The sequence below is a fragment of the Geotrypetes seraphini genome, chromosome 2 (assembly GCF_902459505.1).
Source record: "Geotrypetes seraphini chromosome 2, aGeoSer1.1, whole genome shotgun sequence".
Lineage (NCBI taxonomy): Eukaryota > Metazoa > Chordata > Amphibia > Gymnophiona > Dermophiidae > Geotrypetes > Geotrypetes seraphini.
In genome coordinates, this window is record NC_047085.1 from 444,207,930 (window position 1) to 444,225,640 (window position 17,711).

The 17,711-nt window shown below is 42.2% G+C and overlaps 1 protein-coding gene across 1 annotated transcript in view; it reads right to left on the reverse strand.

Moving 5' to 3' along the window:
• MPP7 (membrane palmitoylated protein 7) overlaps positions 1-17,711 on the reverse strand; it is a 348,547-nt gene that overhangs the window by 70,122 nt on the left and 260,714 nt on the right. The window contains exon 11 of the mRNA XM_033931438.1: positions 12,883-13,053. Coding sequence (XP_033787329.1) covers positions 12,883-13,053 — 171 coding nt within the window. The remainder of the gene's footprint in view (positions 1-12,882; positions 13,054-17,711) is intronic.

Here is a 17,711-nt window from a genome sequence, read left to right on the forward strand (position 1 = left end):
TTTAATCTCTCCACTGTAGTTCCTCTCTCATCTTTCTTCCTGTAAACCGTGCCGAGCTCCGCATTCGTGGAGATGGTGCGGTAAATAAACCCAAGGTTTAATTTAGTTTAGTTTAGTATCTTAATGCACTCATTTGTCGCTCATAGTTAAGGAGTTCAAAAAGTTCTGAACAAGGTTCCGCCTCTGTTTCCATTTTGATGGGCAATGCTTATGAAGCCAGTAAAAGAGAGGCTCTCAGATAGAGATATGTGTCATTGAGAAGGTGAAGGATCAGAAGGTATGCTGAAGGACTCTTCTGCTGAGTATTCTGGTAACTCCTCTCCTGAGTGGATGGAGATGTCTGAGTCAGACTGCTCAAAGGATTCCTCTGAGGATGAATCAGGGGGTGTGCGTTGAGGAAAATGTTGAATGTGCATCAAGTCGATGCAGGAGAAATCTAACATCAATGACGATGTGTGGTGTGCATGTAGTGGTCCCGTGTTGAATCCGATATTCAATGTCAAGAATGAGTGTGTGATCTTGTCCTAATCTGATGATTCAATATATCCTTAGGCTGGGCTGAGGCAGGCATGTGAGTCTTTAACAATTGAAAAGACAGTCTGCAGTAATCCTGGAAGCTCTTGTCTGAACATAGCCCATATCTCCTCCTAGAAAGATGATGCCTATACCAGTACTGAAAACACAGTGACATGGAAGCAGTCTGTTATAGTTGGTGCAGAATGGGAGACTAATGTTGAGGTATGCCTCTGTGGAGACACCATCTGAATGGATGGAAACCAATCATCCAGGCATCTATGCTTACTATGCGTCGATTAAGTCAATGCTTGGGAGGACGAAGTGGAGTGCCTAGAAGGGGAAGAATGTTTGTGCTTCTTAGTAGAGAATGACATAGGAACAAAGCTCTGTCTTTATATGCACTAGCCTCGAACACTTATAAGTGTTGTGCAGTTGAGGACATAGTTTGCAGTGATGGGGCAGGGACAGAGACAGAACTCGCGGAGACAGGATGAGGATGGAGATAGTTCCCTCAGGGATGGAGACAAATTTGTCCCTTGTCATTCTCTACTTCTTAGCTCTCTTATATACTACATCCTTCAGAGCCTGAGGCATCAATAAAGATGAAGTAAAGTTCTGGCACAGGAATAAGCCAGATGCTCAATGTGAGTCTGACCTCGATACCGGGAAAGATGGTAAAGGCGCTGATAAAGGACCGCATCATTGATCACCTTGATGGACACGGTCTGATGAGGACCAGCCAGCATGGTTTCAGCAAAGGCAGATCTTGTTTGACAAACTTGCTGCACTTCTTCGAGGGAGTAAACAGGCAGATAGACAAGGACGACCCGGTCGACATTGTATATCTGGACTTTCAGAAGGCATTTGACAAGGTTCTGCATGAACGACTACGTCAGAAAATTGCGAGCCATTGAATCGAGGGTGAAATACTCACGTGGATTAAAAACTGGCTGGAGCATAGGAAACAGAGAGTGGGGGTAAATGGACAATACTAGGACTAGAAGAGCGTCACCAGTGGGGTGCCGCAGGGCTCAGTGCTTGGACCCATGCTCTTCAATATCTTTATAAATGATCTGGACATAGGTATAACGAGCGATGTGATTAAATTTGCGGACGAATCGAAGTTATTCAGAGTGATGAAGACGCAGGGGGATTGCGAAGATCTGCAACATGACATAATCAGGCTCGAGGAATGGGCATTGACATGGCAGATGAAATTCAACGTGGATAAGTGTAAAGTGATGCATGTCAGTAACAAAAATCTCATTCACGAATACAGGATGTCCGGGGCAGTACTTGGAGAGACCTCCCAGGAAAGAGACTTGGGAGTTCTGATCGACAAGTCGATGAAGCCGTCCGCGCAATGTGTGGCGGCGGCGAAAAGGGCAAACAAAATGCTAGGAATGATAAAGAAGGGGATCACGAACAGATCGGAGAAAGTTATCATGCCGCTGTACCGGGCCATGGTGCGCCCTCACCTGGAGTACTGTGTCCAGCACTGGTCGCCGTACATGAAGAAGGACACGGTACTACTCGAAAGGGTCCAGAGAAGAGTGACTAAGATGTTAAGGGGCTGGAGGAGTTGCTGTACAGTGAAAGATTAGAGAAACTGGGCCTCTTCTCCCTCGAGCAGAGGAGAGTGAGAGGGGACATGATCGAAACATTCAAAATACTGAAAGGAATAGACTTAGTAGATAAGGACAGGTTGTTTACCCTCTCCAAGGTAGGGAGAACGAGAGGGCACTCTCTAAAGTTGAAAGGGGATAGATTCCTTACGAACATAAGGAAGTTCTTCTTCACCCAGAGAGTGGTAGAAAACTGGAACGCTCTTACAGAGTCTGTCATAGGGGAAAACATACTTCAGGGATTCAAGGCAAGTTCATGCTGAACCGGAACGTACGCAGGTAGGGCTAGTCTCAGTTAGGGCACTGGTCTTTGACCAGAGGGCCGCCGCGTGAGCGGACTGCTGGGCATGATGGACCATTGGTCTTACCCAGCAGTGGCAATTCTTATGTTCAAGCTGTGGTGTTGATGTAGTTGGCATCGATACTGGGATCACAGGATACTTGGTGTCAGGTTCCAAATCCCCAGCCATGCTTAATGTCAATGCTGATGCATTATCAAAATGCTTTTCAAATTGTGACCTCTTTTGCATACTGAAACAAAGGACACAGTTAATGTCCCAATGTTCAGGACTGAGACACTGGATGCAACAATTATGCAGATCAGAGCCTGAAACAGTCTGATAACATCGAGAGCATTTCTTAAAATTGCTCGGTACTGATTTTGACATGGAGAGAAAAGTGACCAATGTAAAGTCAAAGGGCTCATAGGCCTGGGGAGCTCAAGTGAAAAAGAATCCAAAAACGAGCAATGCTACTGGAAAGAAAAAAGGGCATGAAAGAGGTGGTGGAGATGAAAATGGTGAGAGAATTTTAAAAAAGTGTGGGATGAACATGGTGGATCTCTAATTAGAAAATGAATTGTATAAATTGAAGAACTAGGGACGGTACTAGGTAGACTTGCACAGTCAATGCCCTGTATATGGTGATTTGGTTTAGGATGGGCTGGGGAGGGCTATGACGGGAACTCCAGTAATTTGGAACATGAGGACACTGCGGGCAGACTTTTACTATCTGTATCCAGCAAATGAAGAGATGGTTTGGATAGGCTGGAGTGACCTTCGACAACAACTCCAGTAGTTGGAACCTAAGGACAGTACTGGGCAAACTTCTACGGTTTATGACCCAGTAATATTAAAGAAAAAAGATGATTAAATTTAATCAGGAATTTATAATAAGTGTAATTATTAGGCAGACTGGATAGACCAATGCTTTATCTGCAGTTATTTACTATGTTACTAAATAAACCAAAATGTTGACCAAATTAAACCAAAGTCGGTAGGAATATAGGAAAATGCTAAAAATAAAAAAGTATGACTAAAAGAATGAAACAAAGAGAAAGTACTAAAACCCCCCAAGAAGTTTGATGCGCTGAAGAGAACACTGAAGACACAGCTTCTAAGCTATGTGGAAAACTAAGAACTGCAGGTCCTGTGAGCCAAAGTTGGGTAAGAAGGTACTGGTATGAACACGGTACAGGCACCATCTTAAAAATTTAAAGTGACAGTGCACTTGGTAGTGTCTATACTGGATTCTGTGGATGACATCAACCTCATGTGAGAATATTATGCCTGCTTGTCCTCAGGGAAGACTGGATTACGGAGATGGTTCACAGCAGGCAAAAACAAAAAAATTAATGGTACAAAGGATATCTGTCAATTCTGTAAGAAATAGCTGGAAACAGTTACCGTACTCATCTCATAACTGAAAGCGAAGTTCAAATGGTGGATAATTTCTGTACAGAAATATACAATATGTTGGCTCATCTCATTCACTGGAAACTATGTAAACTATGCTGTACCAGAAATGCACTAGGATAATGACTCTAACAGAATTATGAAGAGGTTATGATTTTCTAGGGCATCCCCATTCTAGATGATAAAAAGCTGGATGCACGGAAATCAAATATAGCAGTAAAAGAGAAAAATGCTAGAATGGCACTGATCAGTCAGTCCCATGCAATTACTCTGAATTGGCTGGAGAGGGAAAAGATTCTTACTATAAATTCTAACAAAAAAACATAGGAAATGTAGTCAGAGACCAACAAAATGTGATAGAAACAAATACCCCCATTGTATTAGGAGACACAGACTTGATTAGAAACCATTTTCAAGCTCACCTGGATAGGATGCATATGTATGTTACATCTTATGAACTCCAGAAGGAAGCTGTCTTTGGCACAATGCAAACAAAATAATTTTGAGAAAGTAAAGATGTACTCCACATAACTTGGCTTAGAAAAGAGTTTCATTACTCTCATGGTATGTGCAAAACTAACTTATTTGGAGACATTGCCCCTAAGATACAATCTATACAAGAAATTGCAGCATTCTACCTTATTTACATTTTTAAATTATGGTACTTCTTTTAAAATTAACACTCCCTCTTTTAAAAAAATGGTAGCGTGATTTTTAGCACCGGCCTTTGTAAAACCCTAAAATAGCATTCCCTAAATACCACTCCACTGATCAAACAGAGAATTCTTCTAAAGTTATCCAGCAAATCCCAGTTCACAACTTCATTCCTAGATCCTTTTCTCAACTCTCTCTTACCCACCGCAAATCTTTACTCTTTTCCAATTTATATAAAGCCTTATGTAAACCCGTTCTGAGCTCTTTGGGGAGGATGGGATATATACAGTATATATCAATAAATAAATGTAGGTCAGAAATAGAGATATCAGAGTCCGAGATACCACCAAATAAATCTTCAAGTCTCTGTCCCATACCAACCGAAGCTGATCCAACTGTAAAGACCCCATAAAATGTTTAAATACACAATATGAAAATTTGTCACTGCATTGAAGGCTAATATGCTGTCAAATTAGCTCAAGAGGTATCAGTCTTCCTTCTGATGTAAATATATGCTCCTCTCTCCCTCATTCTATAAATTTGGAATTGTCTAGCCCCAGTAAAAGCTACAAACTCCCTTTCAATAAGAGCTCATCTATAACCATGGAGTCCCCTCCCAAGCATCTCACCAACACCCTCCATAAGTCTTTTTTATGGCAGATAAAGGTCAAATGGCCCATACAATCTGTCCATCTGCAGCATCCACTATCTTCTCCTCTTCCTATGAGATCTCCCCTCTCCTACGTTTCTTCCAAAGTATACATATTGAGATCTTTAAGTCTGTCCCCATACACCTTATGACAAAGACCCGAACCATTTTAGTAGCCTTCCTCTGGATCGATTCCATTCTGTTTATATCTTTGTAATTTAAAGGGGGGGGGGGGTTAGTGATTGGCATATGTAATAGATTGAAGACAATATGGAACATAAAAACCAATCTCTCGCAAAATCGTGGTAAACTGATGTTCCACCACCATCCAAATCTTTAAGACGTTGTAACAAACATGCTATATTATATAAACCAAAAATTGGTAATCCTATCCCTCCCTAACTCAAATTACCAAATAGTAATGGAAAATGAGGCTTCGGCTTATGCCTGGACCAGCAAAACTTAGTTACTATCTGATCGAGACTCCTAAGATCTTTCTTCAACAATCTCAATGGTAAAGTTTGTGAAACAAACAGCCACTGAGGAAAGACAACCATCCTAATCAATGCAATTCTATCAATTAATGATAATGGTAATTCCTTCCAGCCAACCAATTGATGCCATGTTATCTCCAAAGGTTTAGAAACATTTAGCTAATAAAGAAGACCGGTGGAGGCTACAAGTTGGATCCCTAGATATCGGAAGGATCCCACCAACCACTTCAGAGGAAAGGAATCCCCCCCCCATTATCTTTTTAGCCCTTCCAAAGATGGTAAATCCTCAGAATTCATCAGATTCCTTCGTAAACCCGCATAATCTTCATATTCTGAAAACCATTCTAAGAATGCTATCAACATAAGAACATAAGCAATGCCTCCGCTGGGTCAGACCTGAGGCCCATCACGCCCAGCAGCCCGCTCATGCGGCGGCCCAACAGGTCCTGGACCTGTGCAGTAATCCTCTATCTATACCCTTCTATCCTCTTTTCCAGCAGGAAATTGTCCAATCCTTTCTTAAACCCCAGTATCGTACTCTGCCCTATTACGTCATCTGGAAGCGCATTCCAGGTGTCCACCACACGTTGGGTAAAGAAGAACTTCCTAGCATTTGTTTTGAATCTGTCCCCTTTCAACTTTTCCGAATGCCCTCTTGTTCTTTTATTTTTTGAAAGTTTGAAGAATCTGTCCCTCTCTACTCTCTCTATTCCCTTCATGATCTTCAGGGAGTTGGGTGAGATGTATTAGTTATTCACTGTTTGAAACTAGCAGCTTTTGAGATTCTATCTGACCTCTCTGTAAGTCTGGATTAGGATAGAAATCCCTAATAAGAGGATCTAACAAGAGTGTGAAGAACAGTGACAGAGGACTGCCCTGCCTTGTGCCCTGGCAAATTACAAAAGATTCAGACCTCATATCATTAACCAAAATGTTAGCTCTCAGAGAAGCATATAAAGCTTTAATCATAGACAGAAAGTCCCAGATTCTATAAATGGCATCTGAAGTTAGGCATGTAGATCGGTGAAGTTAGCTGATCTAGGCACCTAACAATTTTCTTAATTGGCTCATTTGGCCCCATTAATTGAAAGTGCCATTAAAAACCAATTAGAAAACCATTAAAAAATGAATTAGCTGGTAGACATGTAACTTGGTAGGCACCTAACACTTTGAGGTAGATATCTACTCGAAGGCACCTATCAGCAAGTAGGCATGGTTAGGGGTGGATTTGAGGTGTGGTTTCACTAAGACACACTCATTTAGGCCAAGAAAACCCTGGCCTAAATGGGAATGCACTAAAGCAGGGGTAGGGAACTCCAGTCCTCGAGAGCCATAATCCAGTCGGGTTTTCAGGATTTCCCCAATGAATATGCATTGAAAGCAGTGCATGCAAATAGATCTCATGCATATTCATTGGGGAAATCCTGAAAACCTGACTGGATTACGGCTCTCGAGGACCAGAGTTCCCTACCCCTGCACTAAAGGTTTCAATGCCTACTGGCATCTAAGACTGCTTAGACACCATTAGGCACGATTCTATAAACAGCATTTAGCGGATAATTGACAATCGTGCTCAACAGCACCTAGAAATTAGGTGCCATTTATAGAATCAGGGCCTAAGTATTCAGAAAACCTATATTTATCAAGAGTAACATATAAATATTCCCAGTGGACAAGATAAAAGGTTTTCTCAGCGTCCAAGCTTATTAGCAAGGATTGCCCCTTTCTGTCCCTATACTCTAGCAAGACTAAAATTCTTCTCAAGGTTTTGGCTAGCGCTCTTCTCAAATCAAATCATACCTGAGAGTCATGTATAATCAAAGAAAGAATTCTCGCCAAACGATTAGCCATGACCTTTGTCAAGGGCTTAACTTCATAATTATGTAAAATATGATCTGCCATTCTGGGACATGTTGCAGATCCATCACAGTGGCCAAACCAGGTCACAAATAATGGCAAAATCCCAAAGAGTAAAACATATTTTATACTGCTTATCCTAGGAATAAGCAGTAGATTTCCCCACATCAAAAGGGTCTGGGATAGGCACATGGGATCTCTGAGAGAGAGAAAGAGATAATGGTTACTATGGATGGCCAGACTAGATGGGCCATTTGGCCTTTATCTGCCATCATGTTTCTAATAATGGCTAATGGACTTCTCTTTTAAACCTTGCTATACTTTCACCACTCTCTTTGGCAATGATTTCCAGAGTTTAATTACATGTTGAGTGAAGAAATATTTTCTCCTATTTGTTTTAAATCTTCTACTTATCTAGCAGCTTCAATACATGCCCCCTAGTCCTAATATTTTTGGAAGAGTAACAAGCGATTCACATTAGAGAATGACACGGTGAGCGATCCCCGCGGGGAGCCGCAGTCTGCTGCGGTTTGCCCGCGGGCTATGGAGACTTTCCAGCCGAATTGCCACAGACAAGGGAACAAAACTTTTCACCGCCCGCAAGAATGGTGAAAAGATTTGTCCCCGCAGGCAAATTTACCCCCTTCATTGTGACCCGCGAAACCGAGATTTACCATGCCTGATCCTTTGTTTCCTCCGGCGGCCATGCTGTCTCCTCCATTCCAGCTCTCCATCGCCGCGTTGCCGCATTGACTCCACCCCCTCTTAATGTGCTGACTCCTGATTAGTCACCTCTTCCTGCTCAAGCAGTGAGGGGACCAATCGCTACTGCCACACATGATTTGAAAACCCCATTTAATGGGTTGTAGTAGCGCAACCCATTAAATTTTGGAAAGGAGCTGTGAGGACTGGAGTCGCTGCTGCCTGCTTGGACTGGAGTCGCTGCTGCCTGCTTGGACTGGAGTCACTGGAGTCGCTGCTGCCTGCTTGGACTGGAGTCACCGTGGACTTGGAGCTGAAACTTCGTTTTAGAACTCGTTGTAAGAGGTAAGGTCCTTCTGCTTGCCGCCCAGGGTTCCCGAGGGGAGGGGAGGGGACGGGGGGTGGGGGGTGGTTCGGTTTGGTTCGGTTGAGCTGCTCTTGCAGCACGGAGCTGGTTCTTTTTTTTTTATAAATCTGCTAGTTTAAATCTGCTAGTTTTTTGTTTTTTTTAATCTGCTAGTTATTGAACACGTGCTGCAAGACTGGAGGAATTCAATCCAGGACCAGCACTTGTTCAGTAACCCATGGAAATGGCCCACACTTTCCTTCTGTTTGCCTGCCCAGGGTTCACGTGGGGGGGGGGGGTGTCCGGTTGAGCTGCTCTTGCAGCACGGAGCTGGTTCTTTTTCTTTTAAAATCTGCTAGTATAGGTTGTGTTTTGTTTTTGTATAGTTAAGTAAGTTGTAAAGTTGTAAAGAATGTTTCCTTTATACGTTAATAAAGATAAGTATATAAAATCATACCTGTTTGAGGCTTTTATGGATGCTGCGGTGAAAGGGGTGGCGGTGACGGGGCGGTGAAGGGAACGGTGGTGACGGGGCGGTGCAGAGGATGGTGGGCTGGGGATGGTGCAGTGACGGGGAAAGATTTTTTTTCCCGTGTCATTCTCTAATTCACATCTACCCACTCACTCAGTATTTTATAGGCCTCTATCATATCTCCCCTGAGCCATCTTTTCTATAGGCTGAAGAGCACTAGCCACTTTATCCTTTCCTCATAGGGAAATCATCCCATCCCTTTCACCATTTTCTCTGTACCTTTTCTAATTCCACTATATCTCACTTCAGATGCAGCGACCAGAACTGCACACAGTATTCAAGGTGCAGCTGCAACAAAAAGTGATACAAAGGCATTATAACATTTTCCTCTTTGTTTTCCATTCTTTTCCAGATAATTTCTAAGATTCTATTTGTTTTCTTAGCCACCACTGCTGCATGCTGACCTGAGGATTTAATTATATCCTCAATAATCACAACTCAATCCTTTTCCTGGACAGTGAATCCTAACATGGAACCCTGCATCACATATATATAAAGTTCAGATTCCTCTTACCCACATGCATCACTTTGCACTTGCTCACATTAAACATCATCTGCTCTTTTGATACCCAGTCTCGCAAAGTCCTCTTGCAATTTTTCATAATCCTCTTGCGATTTAACAGCTTTGAACAACTTTGTGTCATCAGCAAATTTAAAGATCTCACCAATTATTTCCATCTCTAGATCATTGATAAATAACTTAAAAAGCTGCTATTCCATGTCATTCTCTACTTGGGTCTTCTCTGACTAAAGCTTAACTCTGCAAAAGAGAAGCATCCAAGATCATCATCTTCAGTGACCCTGTCCGACCAACAGCTGGAGACCTTGGGGAGACAAGGGTCTCCTTAGAGATGAAGAATTACGGGAAGGCCGTTTAGATGGTCGCTTTCCAACTGACCCAGAAGATGCACTAGAACTGCTGAAATAGACTTGCCAGAGCAAATTCACAAAGTCATGAGTAAAGGGCATAGAGGACCGAGAACCCCCTTTATGAGGAGGATAGAGTGTTTTCTTTTTGTTTTGGGGGCATCAGTGCCTTTACTAAGCACTGGTGCTGCATATGGGACTCAGAAAGGGCAAGATCATCCCCCAACCATCTCAACAGTTGCTTGGCAGCATTAATAATATGGTCAGAGAGACTGAACCCGAGGTCCCCACCCTCTCAGCCTGTGTAGTGGAACACGTGGCGCAAAGGCACTCTTCCAGTGCTCATCTGGCACAAACTTCATACGGATTCATGTTATTGGAGCCTGAGGACTCCATCTTTGGTGGTCAGAATCAAAAACAAGGCTTTTTGAAGGCGTTTAAGAACTTAAAATTTAAATTGGGAAAAATCCCAGATGGTCACAACTAACAAAACAGCTATTCCTCCACCAGAAGATCATAAAAACCAACAATTCTAGGATTTTTGAGGAGGGAGAACAAGGCTGCAACAAGTTTTCACCACAAAAACAGCAAATTCAGAACTCCCCCCCACCCCCCCACTCCCAAACTGCCCTGTGGGCTGTGACAGCACTACTCACAGATCAGGCACAGGGAAGATGCGATGCAGCCTGGCACAGCTCCTCTCAGGGTAGCTGGAATTAGGAGAGGACCTCTGCTACCAGGAAATATGATTCTTCAGCTGCCAGTCAGGCCACAGACGAACTGAGCCTCAACCCCCAAGACCAGAATCCAAACACCATGAAGAGGGGAGAGGAAATTGCAGCTAACATTGCATGCGCTCCAAAGAAACGCAATTACTGTCCATACAGCCTGTGCTAGCACTCTTGATTAAGTCAAGGAGTGAGCAAACAGAAGGGGAACCCCACTCCCCTGAGCTCCACAGTTCAAGCAGGTCCCCACAGTATCCACTTGTCAGCTGCAGACTGAAATCTGCTCCTCTCACGTAGGGCAGGCAGTCACTGGAGCTGAACAGGAATACAAATCCTGTGAAAAAACACAAAAATATTTGAAAACCAAAAAAGAAGACTGAGCAGATCAAAGATGCTCCTGCAGGCTTGCTTGAGAAGAAATAACTAAGGGCAGCAGAGAACAGGGGGGAGGAGGAGGAGGAGGAGGAGCTGAAAACAGTGATCAGTATCTTCTGCAATGGACTCGCGGAAATGGGAGCAAGATCCTTGGTTCAACATACCATCCCTACTCCACTGGAAAGGAAGATTACACAATAATTTGTTGCAGATAGTCAGTTTTTGGCAAAGAATATGTTCTCTACCCATCAGTGAGTTCAGTAGGCCTCTCTGGAATTTACAAATGTTGTCCTTTCTAATCTTCCTCATCCCTTGACCTTCCATTATTTTTAACAGGGAAGGAAATAAGGAAAAGCAAATAAAGACAAAGTATGGTGAGTACGGCTTAGTGGTTAGAGCTACAGCCTCAGCACCCTGAGGTTATGGGTTCAAATCCTGCGCTGCTCCTTGTGACCCTGAGAAAGTCACTTAATCCTCCACTGCCCCAGGTACTTTGCATAGATTGTGAGATGGCCAGGACAGATAGGAAAAATGCTTGAGTACCTGATTTGTAACCCGTTCTGAGATCCTTTGGGAGGACGGGCTAAAAAAAAAAATATGTATTTGCCGGCGTATAGGACGACTGGGCGTATAAGACGACCCCCCAACTTTTAGTTAAAAAATAGAGTTTTGTGTTATACTCGCCGTATAAGACTACCCCTTCTTCCGCACACCTTCTCTACCGCCCCGGGTGCAGCACAGCCGGCCAGGTTCCCTTACTTTTGTGGCACTTCCCCGACCGACCGACCGACAACAGCCCCGGTCCGACAAACCTCCCTGCCCTTAACCGCGAATCTAAATTACCTTCTTACAGCTGCTGTAAGAAGGTATTTAGATTCGCGGCTACAGGGCAGGGAGGATTGTCGGACCCGGGCTGTTATCGGTCGGTCGGGGAAGTGCCACAAAAGTAAGGGAACCTGGCCGGCTGTGCTGCAACCGAGGCGGGGCGGCCGCCCCTCTCTCTTGGTAGCCACTCGAACCGCGAGGCTACTCTCCTTCTCCTTACCTGCCATGCCTGCAGCACAGAGCCGAACGGAAGTCTTCCCGACGTCAGCGCTGAGGTCGGAGGGAGGGAGGGCTTTGTTTAAGCTTTGTTTAAGCCCTCCCTCCCCTCCGACGTCAGCGCTGACGTCGGGAAGACTTCCGTTCGGCTCTGTGCTGCAAGCAGAGAAGGTAGGGAGAAGAAAAGCCGCGCGACTGAGTACATCCAGCCCCGCAAGTAAGGGCATGTAAACTGTACCCGGCGTATAAGACGACCCCCGACTTTGGGGAGGATTTTAAGGTACTGAAAAGTCGTCTTATACGCCGGCAAATACGGTGTATATATATATATATATATATATATATATATATATATATATATATATTCCTTTCAGAGGGAAAGCATTGCTACAGACTATCTGTACGTTAAGATGTGCATCAATAAAAGATGAGATGTTAAATTCTGAAGAAAATAGCACAATAAAAACAAAGATTGCATTATTTTAAGATATAGTTTCACAACGTTAACCATACCTGCAAGTTAAATAAATCAGTTATAGGTAACATTACAACGTACCAGAAAAAGCATGTCTGTTTTTAAGTGGTTGGCAGTGGGCATTCCTTAAGTGTGCCATTCCAATTCAGAGTTCTTAGCTTTATATTCTGTGGCTTTCCAAAACTACACATATACTCCATTTACCAAAGTATGCTGTGAATTACTAGCAGGTGCAGAAACAGTTTTAATCATAGAAAAAGTTTCAGCTAGAAACACAAAAAATTTCAACTTCCAAGACTTTCAGTATCAAGAATAAAATTTACTTACCAACTAATACTACTAATCTGTATTTTTCATCACTCTGCCGTTGATAAGGTACCACTTCTTCATATGTTGGAACATCAGCTGTGTCATACTGATCACTCTTCTTACATTCATACATGGACTTATTGGTTTTTCTGTCTTTTTTACTAAGTCGAAAACTTCTTCTGAATCCAGCTGCAATGAAAATAAACATTTTGCTCCTGAAATACAGGAAAGCCAAAACAAATGAATAACCTGGAACATAATAAATCGGAGGTTGAAGCAACCATACTTCCTAACGTATGTTTGACACAGCTAAAGTTTACCATGAATAGGACAAGTAACCTTTCTCAGGTTAGGAATTATTCATATTAATTGTTTCAGCATTAGGTAAGAACTAATATGAGCCTAAAAGTAAGTGCCTTGCAAATTTTTAAATCTCCTCTTACTCCTATTTTAAAAGCACTCAGTTTATGTAGACCTAATGATGAAAAGGAGACAGCTGACGCGCCAGGTTCTTGGTTTTCACTTAAATCTTAAAATTGAGTATTATACCTACATTAGGACTACTTTAGAAGAAATGGTTCTTCGAGCTCTTCTTCCTTACTCCAAAATTAGTGACAGACAGAGTTTGAGTTTGTTCAGTCTGAGACACCACTGTCTCTGGACAACTACAATTAGAGAAACTGTTTTAAAATACAAATAGGAAAGTGGGGATGGCAGGACTTCAATCCTAAGGGAGTTGCAACTGGTGGAAAAGGACATTGTACTAGGTTAAGTGTTGTAATTTCTCTCAGATCACAGGTATTCTGTTTTCTTAGGAAAAAAAAGTACAGCTGAAAGGTAGACTTTATTTTGGAGGAAACTGAATGCTTAAACCTTTATAACATAAGATAGCTTAATAGTAGAATTTCAGTGGAGGATTTTTTTTTGTTACATGCCTCAGTCTATCATCCACCCCAGACTTAAAACATATAACAGCCACTTTCTAATTAATAGGTTGAAAAAGAAATTGTGCATAATTGAAGTAGATAGTGACATCACACAGATAAGGAAAAATTACCCTGACTAAAATTAAAGAACCAGTAGTCAGTTATAGACCTTTTTTGGATTCAGTTCAAGAAGCTTACAATTTAAGTTTTCATCTGTCACTGTCAGACAGAATAAGCAGATGCACTTCCGGGTGAACCTCCATATTATACGGACATGTGTACAAGTGCTCCATGCTCCCTTGCCTTTCCTCCTGTCATTTAGTGCTGCCCTAATTAAGAATTCCATCTCTCACTGAGTTCCCGAGAATACAGACACCATGCATACAGGAGACGTGGACAGTTGATTGACATGGGTATGAACTAAGGTCACTATCAAGAAATGTGGAAGCTTTACCATACTTGAGAGAATGTCATGTTGAGAGAGGAAGTGGCATAATGGTTATAGTTATGTGTATTTGTTTTCTATTTTTCTGGGTGATGATGGGAGGAGGAAGGTGGGAGGGTAGGGAACTGAGAGCATTATATTGCAGAGGGGAAGAGGTGATATGGGAGGGAAGTGGAATGAATCAGATGATTTATTTGGATTTTAGGGGGGCGGCTAAGAGATGATCATGTATTTGTGATACACATACCAGTTTCCTGGGCGGTAGGCGCTGTTGGAAAGCAATACAAGTATGGCAGGTAGATGCTACAGGTTAGCCACACAGAACATTGGAGGATTGGGGGGGGGGGATAGAAACACCTTATTAAGAGGCAACATCTCTTGAACCATCTAAAAATCTCAGAGTGGACATTGCTTTATTACAAGAGTTGAAACTGATCCCTGAATAAATGCTGAAACTCAAATTAGGTCCTTGAAGGAAGGTGTAATTTTCATCTGGAGATTCGAAAAAGAGGGGAGTGGTCATCTTAACAAAAACATATTCTTTGTAGAATATGGATCTGGAGGGTACACTGTGTGGCTCTCAGACAGGATTGATACATGGGAGTTTATCCTATTCAATAGGTATGTTCAAGTAGGGCATAAAGGCTCTTTATTTTTAGATCTTCTTAAGATAGTATGTCAACGTGGAATGGGAGATCTTATTATAGGGGTGAAATGAATAATAATTTGGGGAAATTAGATATGACCGGTAATTGTGATAGGGAAGAAATATGTGAAGGAAACATGCATTACTTCAGTATGGGATGGAAGATATATGTAGTGTGTATAACCCAACTGAACGAGAATACACGTGTTACTCAGGGAGACATCACACTTATTCTTTTTGCCTAGACTATTTATGGGCAGATAAGAGAATGTTACACCGGTGAGCATGGAGCGAAGTGCAGAACAAAACCTGGTATGTCCTGATGCTGCTACAGCAAAACACTGGCTGGCTTTCGTCAGCTTTTCTGGCTGAAGTAAAAACGGCTATTTGGCTGAACTACAAATGATCTTGGTCAAACCCTGAGCACTGTTTATTTGGAGATAAGTGACTTGAACACTGATTAACTTGAGATAAGTGAAGAAATTTCAGCAATGAATATTATTTGTTTGCAAGTACATTTAGAGCATATTTAAAGACATTGATTATTTGCAAATACGTTTAAAACACATTTAAAGTTGGCTATATTGCATTGGTTTGGAAGGGAGGAGATTTTTTTATGCCAATAAGGTATCTCTGTAATTAATGCTTTTTCCGTATGCAAAAGTGATTATGGAAGGCTTGAGTCTGAGGCTTTTTCATCCTTCTTATCAAACCTTCTCAACAAAACTTTTTTTCTACAAACTTAATACAGTGCACAGTAAGTGATTTGGGAGCAGTCTTTCTGGAGACAGATTTACAATCATTTTGGAGGGAGCTTCTGTGTTTTTTTTTAAAAATAGTGAGGTTCCCTAGGGGGTCTGTGCTGGGACCACTGCTTTTTAACATATTTATCAATGACCTAGAGATGGGAATAACTAGTGAGATAATTAAATTTGCTGATGACACAAAGTTGCTCAAAGTTGTTAAATAGCAAGAGGATTGTTAAAAATTGCATGAGGACCGTGTGAGACTGGGCATCAAAATGGCAGATGATGTTTAATGTGAGCAAGTGCAAAGTGTTGTAGGTGGGAAAAAGAACATAAGAACATAAGAATTGCCGCTGCTGGGTCAAACCAGTGGTCCATCATGCCCAGCAGTCCGCTCACATGGCAGCCTTCTTGTCAAAGACTAGCGCCCTAATTGAGACTAGCCCTACCTGCGTACGTTCCAGTCCAGCAGGAACTTGTCTAACTTTGTCTTGAATCACTGGAGGGTATTTTCCCCTATGACAGACTCCGAAAGAGCGTTCCAGTTTTCTACCACTCTCTGGGTGAAGAAGAACTTCCTTACATTTGTATGGAATCTATCCCCTTTCAATTTTAGAGAGTGCCCTCTCGTTCTCCCTACCTTGGAGAGGGTGAACAACCTGTCCTTATCTAATAAGTCTATTCCCTTCAGTACCTTGAATGTTTCGATTATGTCCCCTCTCAATCTCCTCTGCTCAAGGGAGAAGAGGCCCAGTTTCTCTAATCTTTCGCTATACGGCAACTCCTCCAGCCCCTTAACCATCTTAGTCGCTCTTCTCTGGACCCTTTCGAGTAGTACGGTGTCCTTCTTTATGTACAGCGACCAGTGCTGAATGCAGTACTCCAGGTGAGGGTGCAGCATGATAACCTTCTCTGATCTGTTCGTGATCCCCTTCTTTATCATTCCTAGCATTCTGTTCGCCATTTTCGCCGTCGTCGCACATTGAACTATAGCTACCTGATGCAGGGTTCCACATTCGGAGTCACTGCCCAGAAAAAGGATCTAGATATTATCGTTGAGGATACGTTGAAACCCTCAACTCAATGTGTGGTGGTAAGAGAGCACATAGAATGTTAGGAATTAACAGGAAAGATGAAAATGTTATAAAGCCCTTGTATTGCTGTATGGTACAGCAGCATCTTGAATACTGTGTACAATTCTGGTCGCTGTATCTCAAAAAAGATGTAGCAAAATTAGAAAAGGTACAGAGAAGGACAACGAAAATAATAAAAGGGATGGGATTGTTTATTCTGCCATAAAAATGTACTTAGACAATTTCACTGCACAACAATTTTTTGGTTAAGTCTTGATTCCTGAAAAGTTTTTGGTGATTATGACAGGTACCAACTTGGTATGCTCAAATATGGTTTTGGTTTTACTGCATCACGTAAGAACTATGAGAAATAGACATTTTTATGTTTACTGACAATAAAATATATAGTCAAGTTTACGTTTCGCACAAGCGACTAAATGAAACAGAATTAAAAGTGTTTTGCTCCCGAGTTTCTTTTATATTCAGTGTCTGGTGCATCACGTTGTAGCATCCAACAATAGTCGGCAAGCATTGACGGATTCCAATTGCCCTGGTATCGTTTCTCCATCGTAGCTATGTCTTGATGAAACCTTTCACCGTGCTCGTCACTCACAGCACCGAGATTTGCGGGGAAGAAGTCCAAGTGTGAATGGAGGAAATGAATCTTGAGTGACATATTGCACTTCATTCTCTTGTATGCTTTGAGAAGTTTGTCTACCAGCTGAATGTAGTTTGGGGCTCTGTAATTGCCCAGAAAATTGTCAACAACGTCTTTCAAGGCTTTCCAGCCAATTTTTTCCGGCCCAACTAACAGATCTTCAAATCGCTTGTCACTCATAACATGTCTGATCTGGGGGCCAACAAAAATACCCTCTTTGATCTTGGCATCAGTTATTCTTGGGAACATCTGTCTTAAATAACGAAAACCTTCCCCTTCCTTGTTCATTGCTTTCACAAAATTCTTCATGAGTCCCAGTTTAATGTGAAGAGGAGGCAAAAATATCTTTGTCG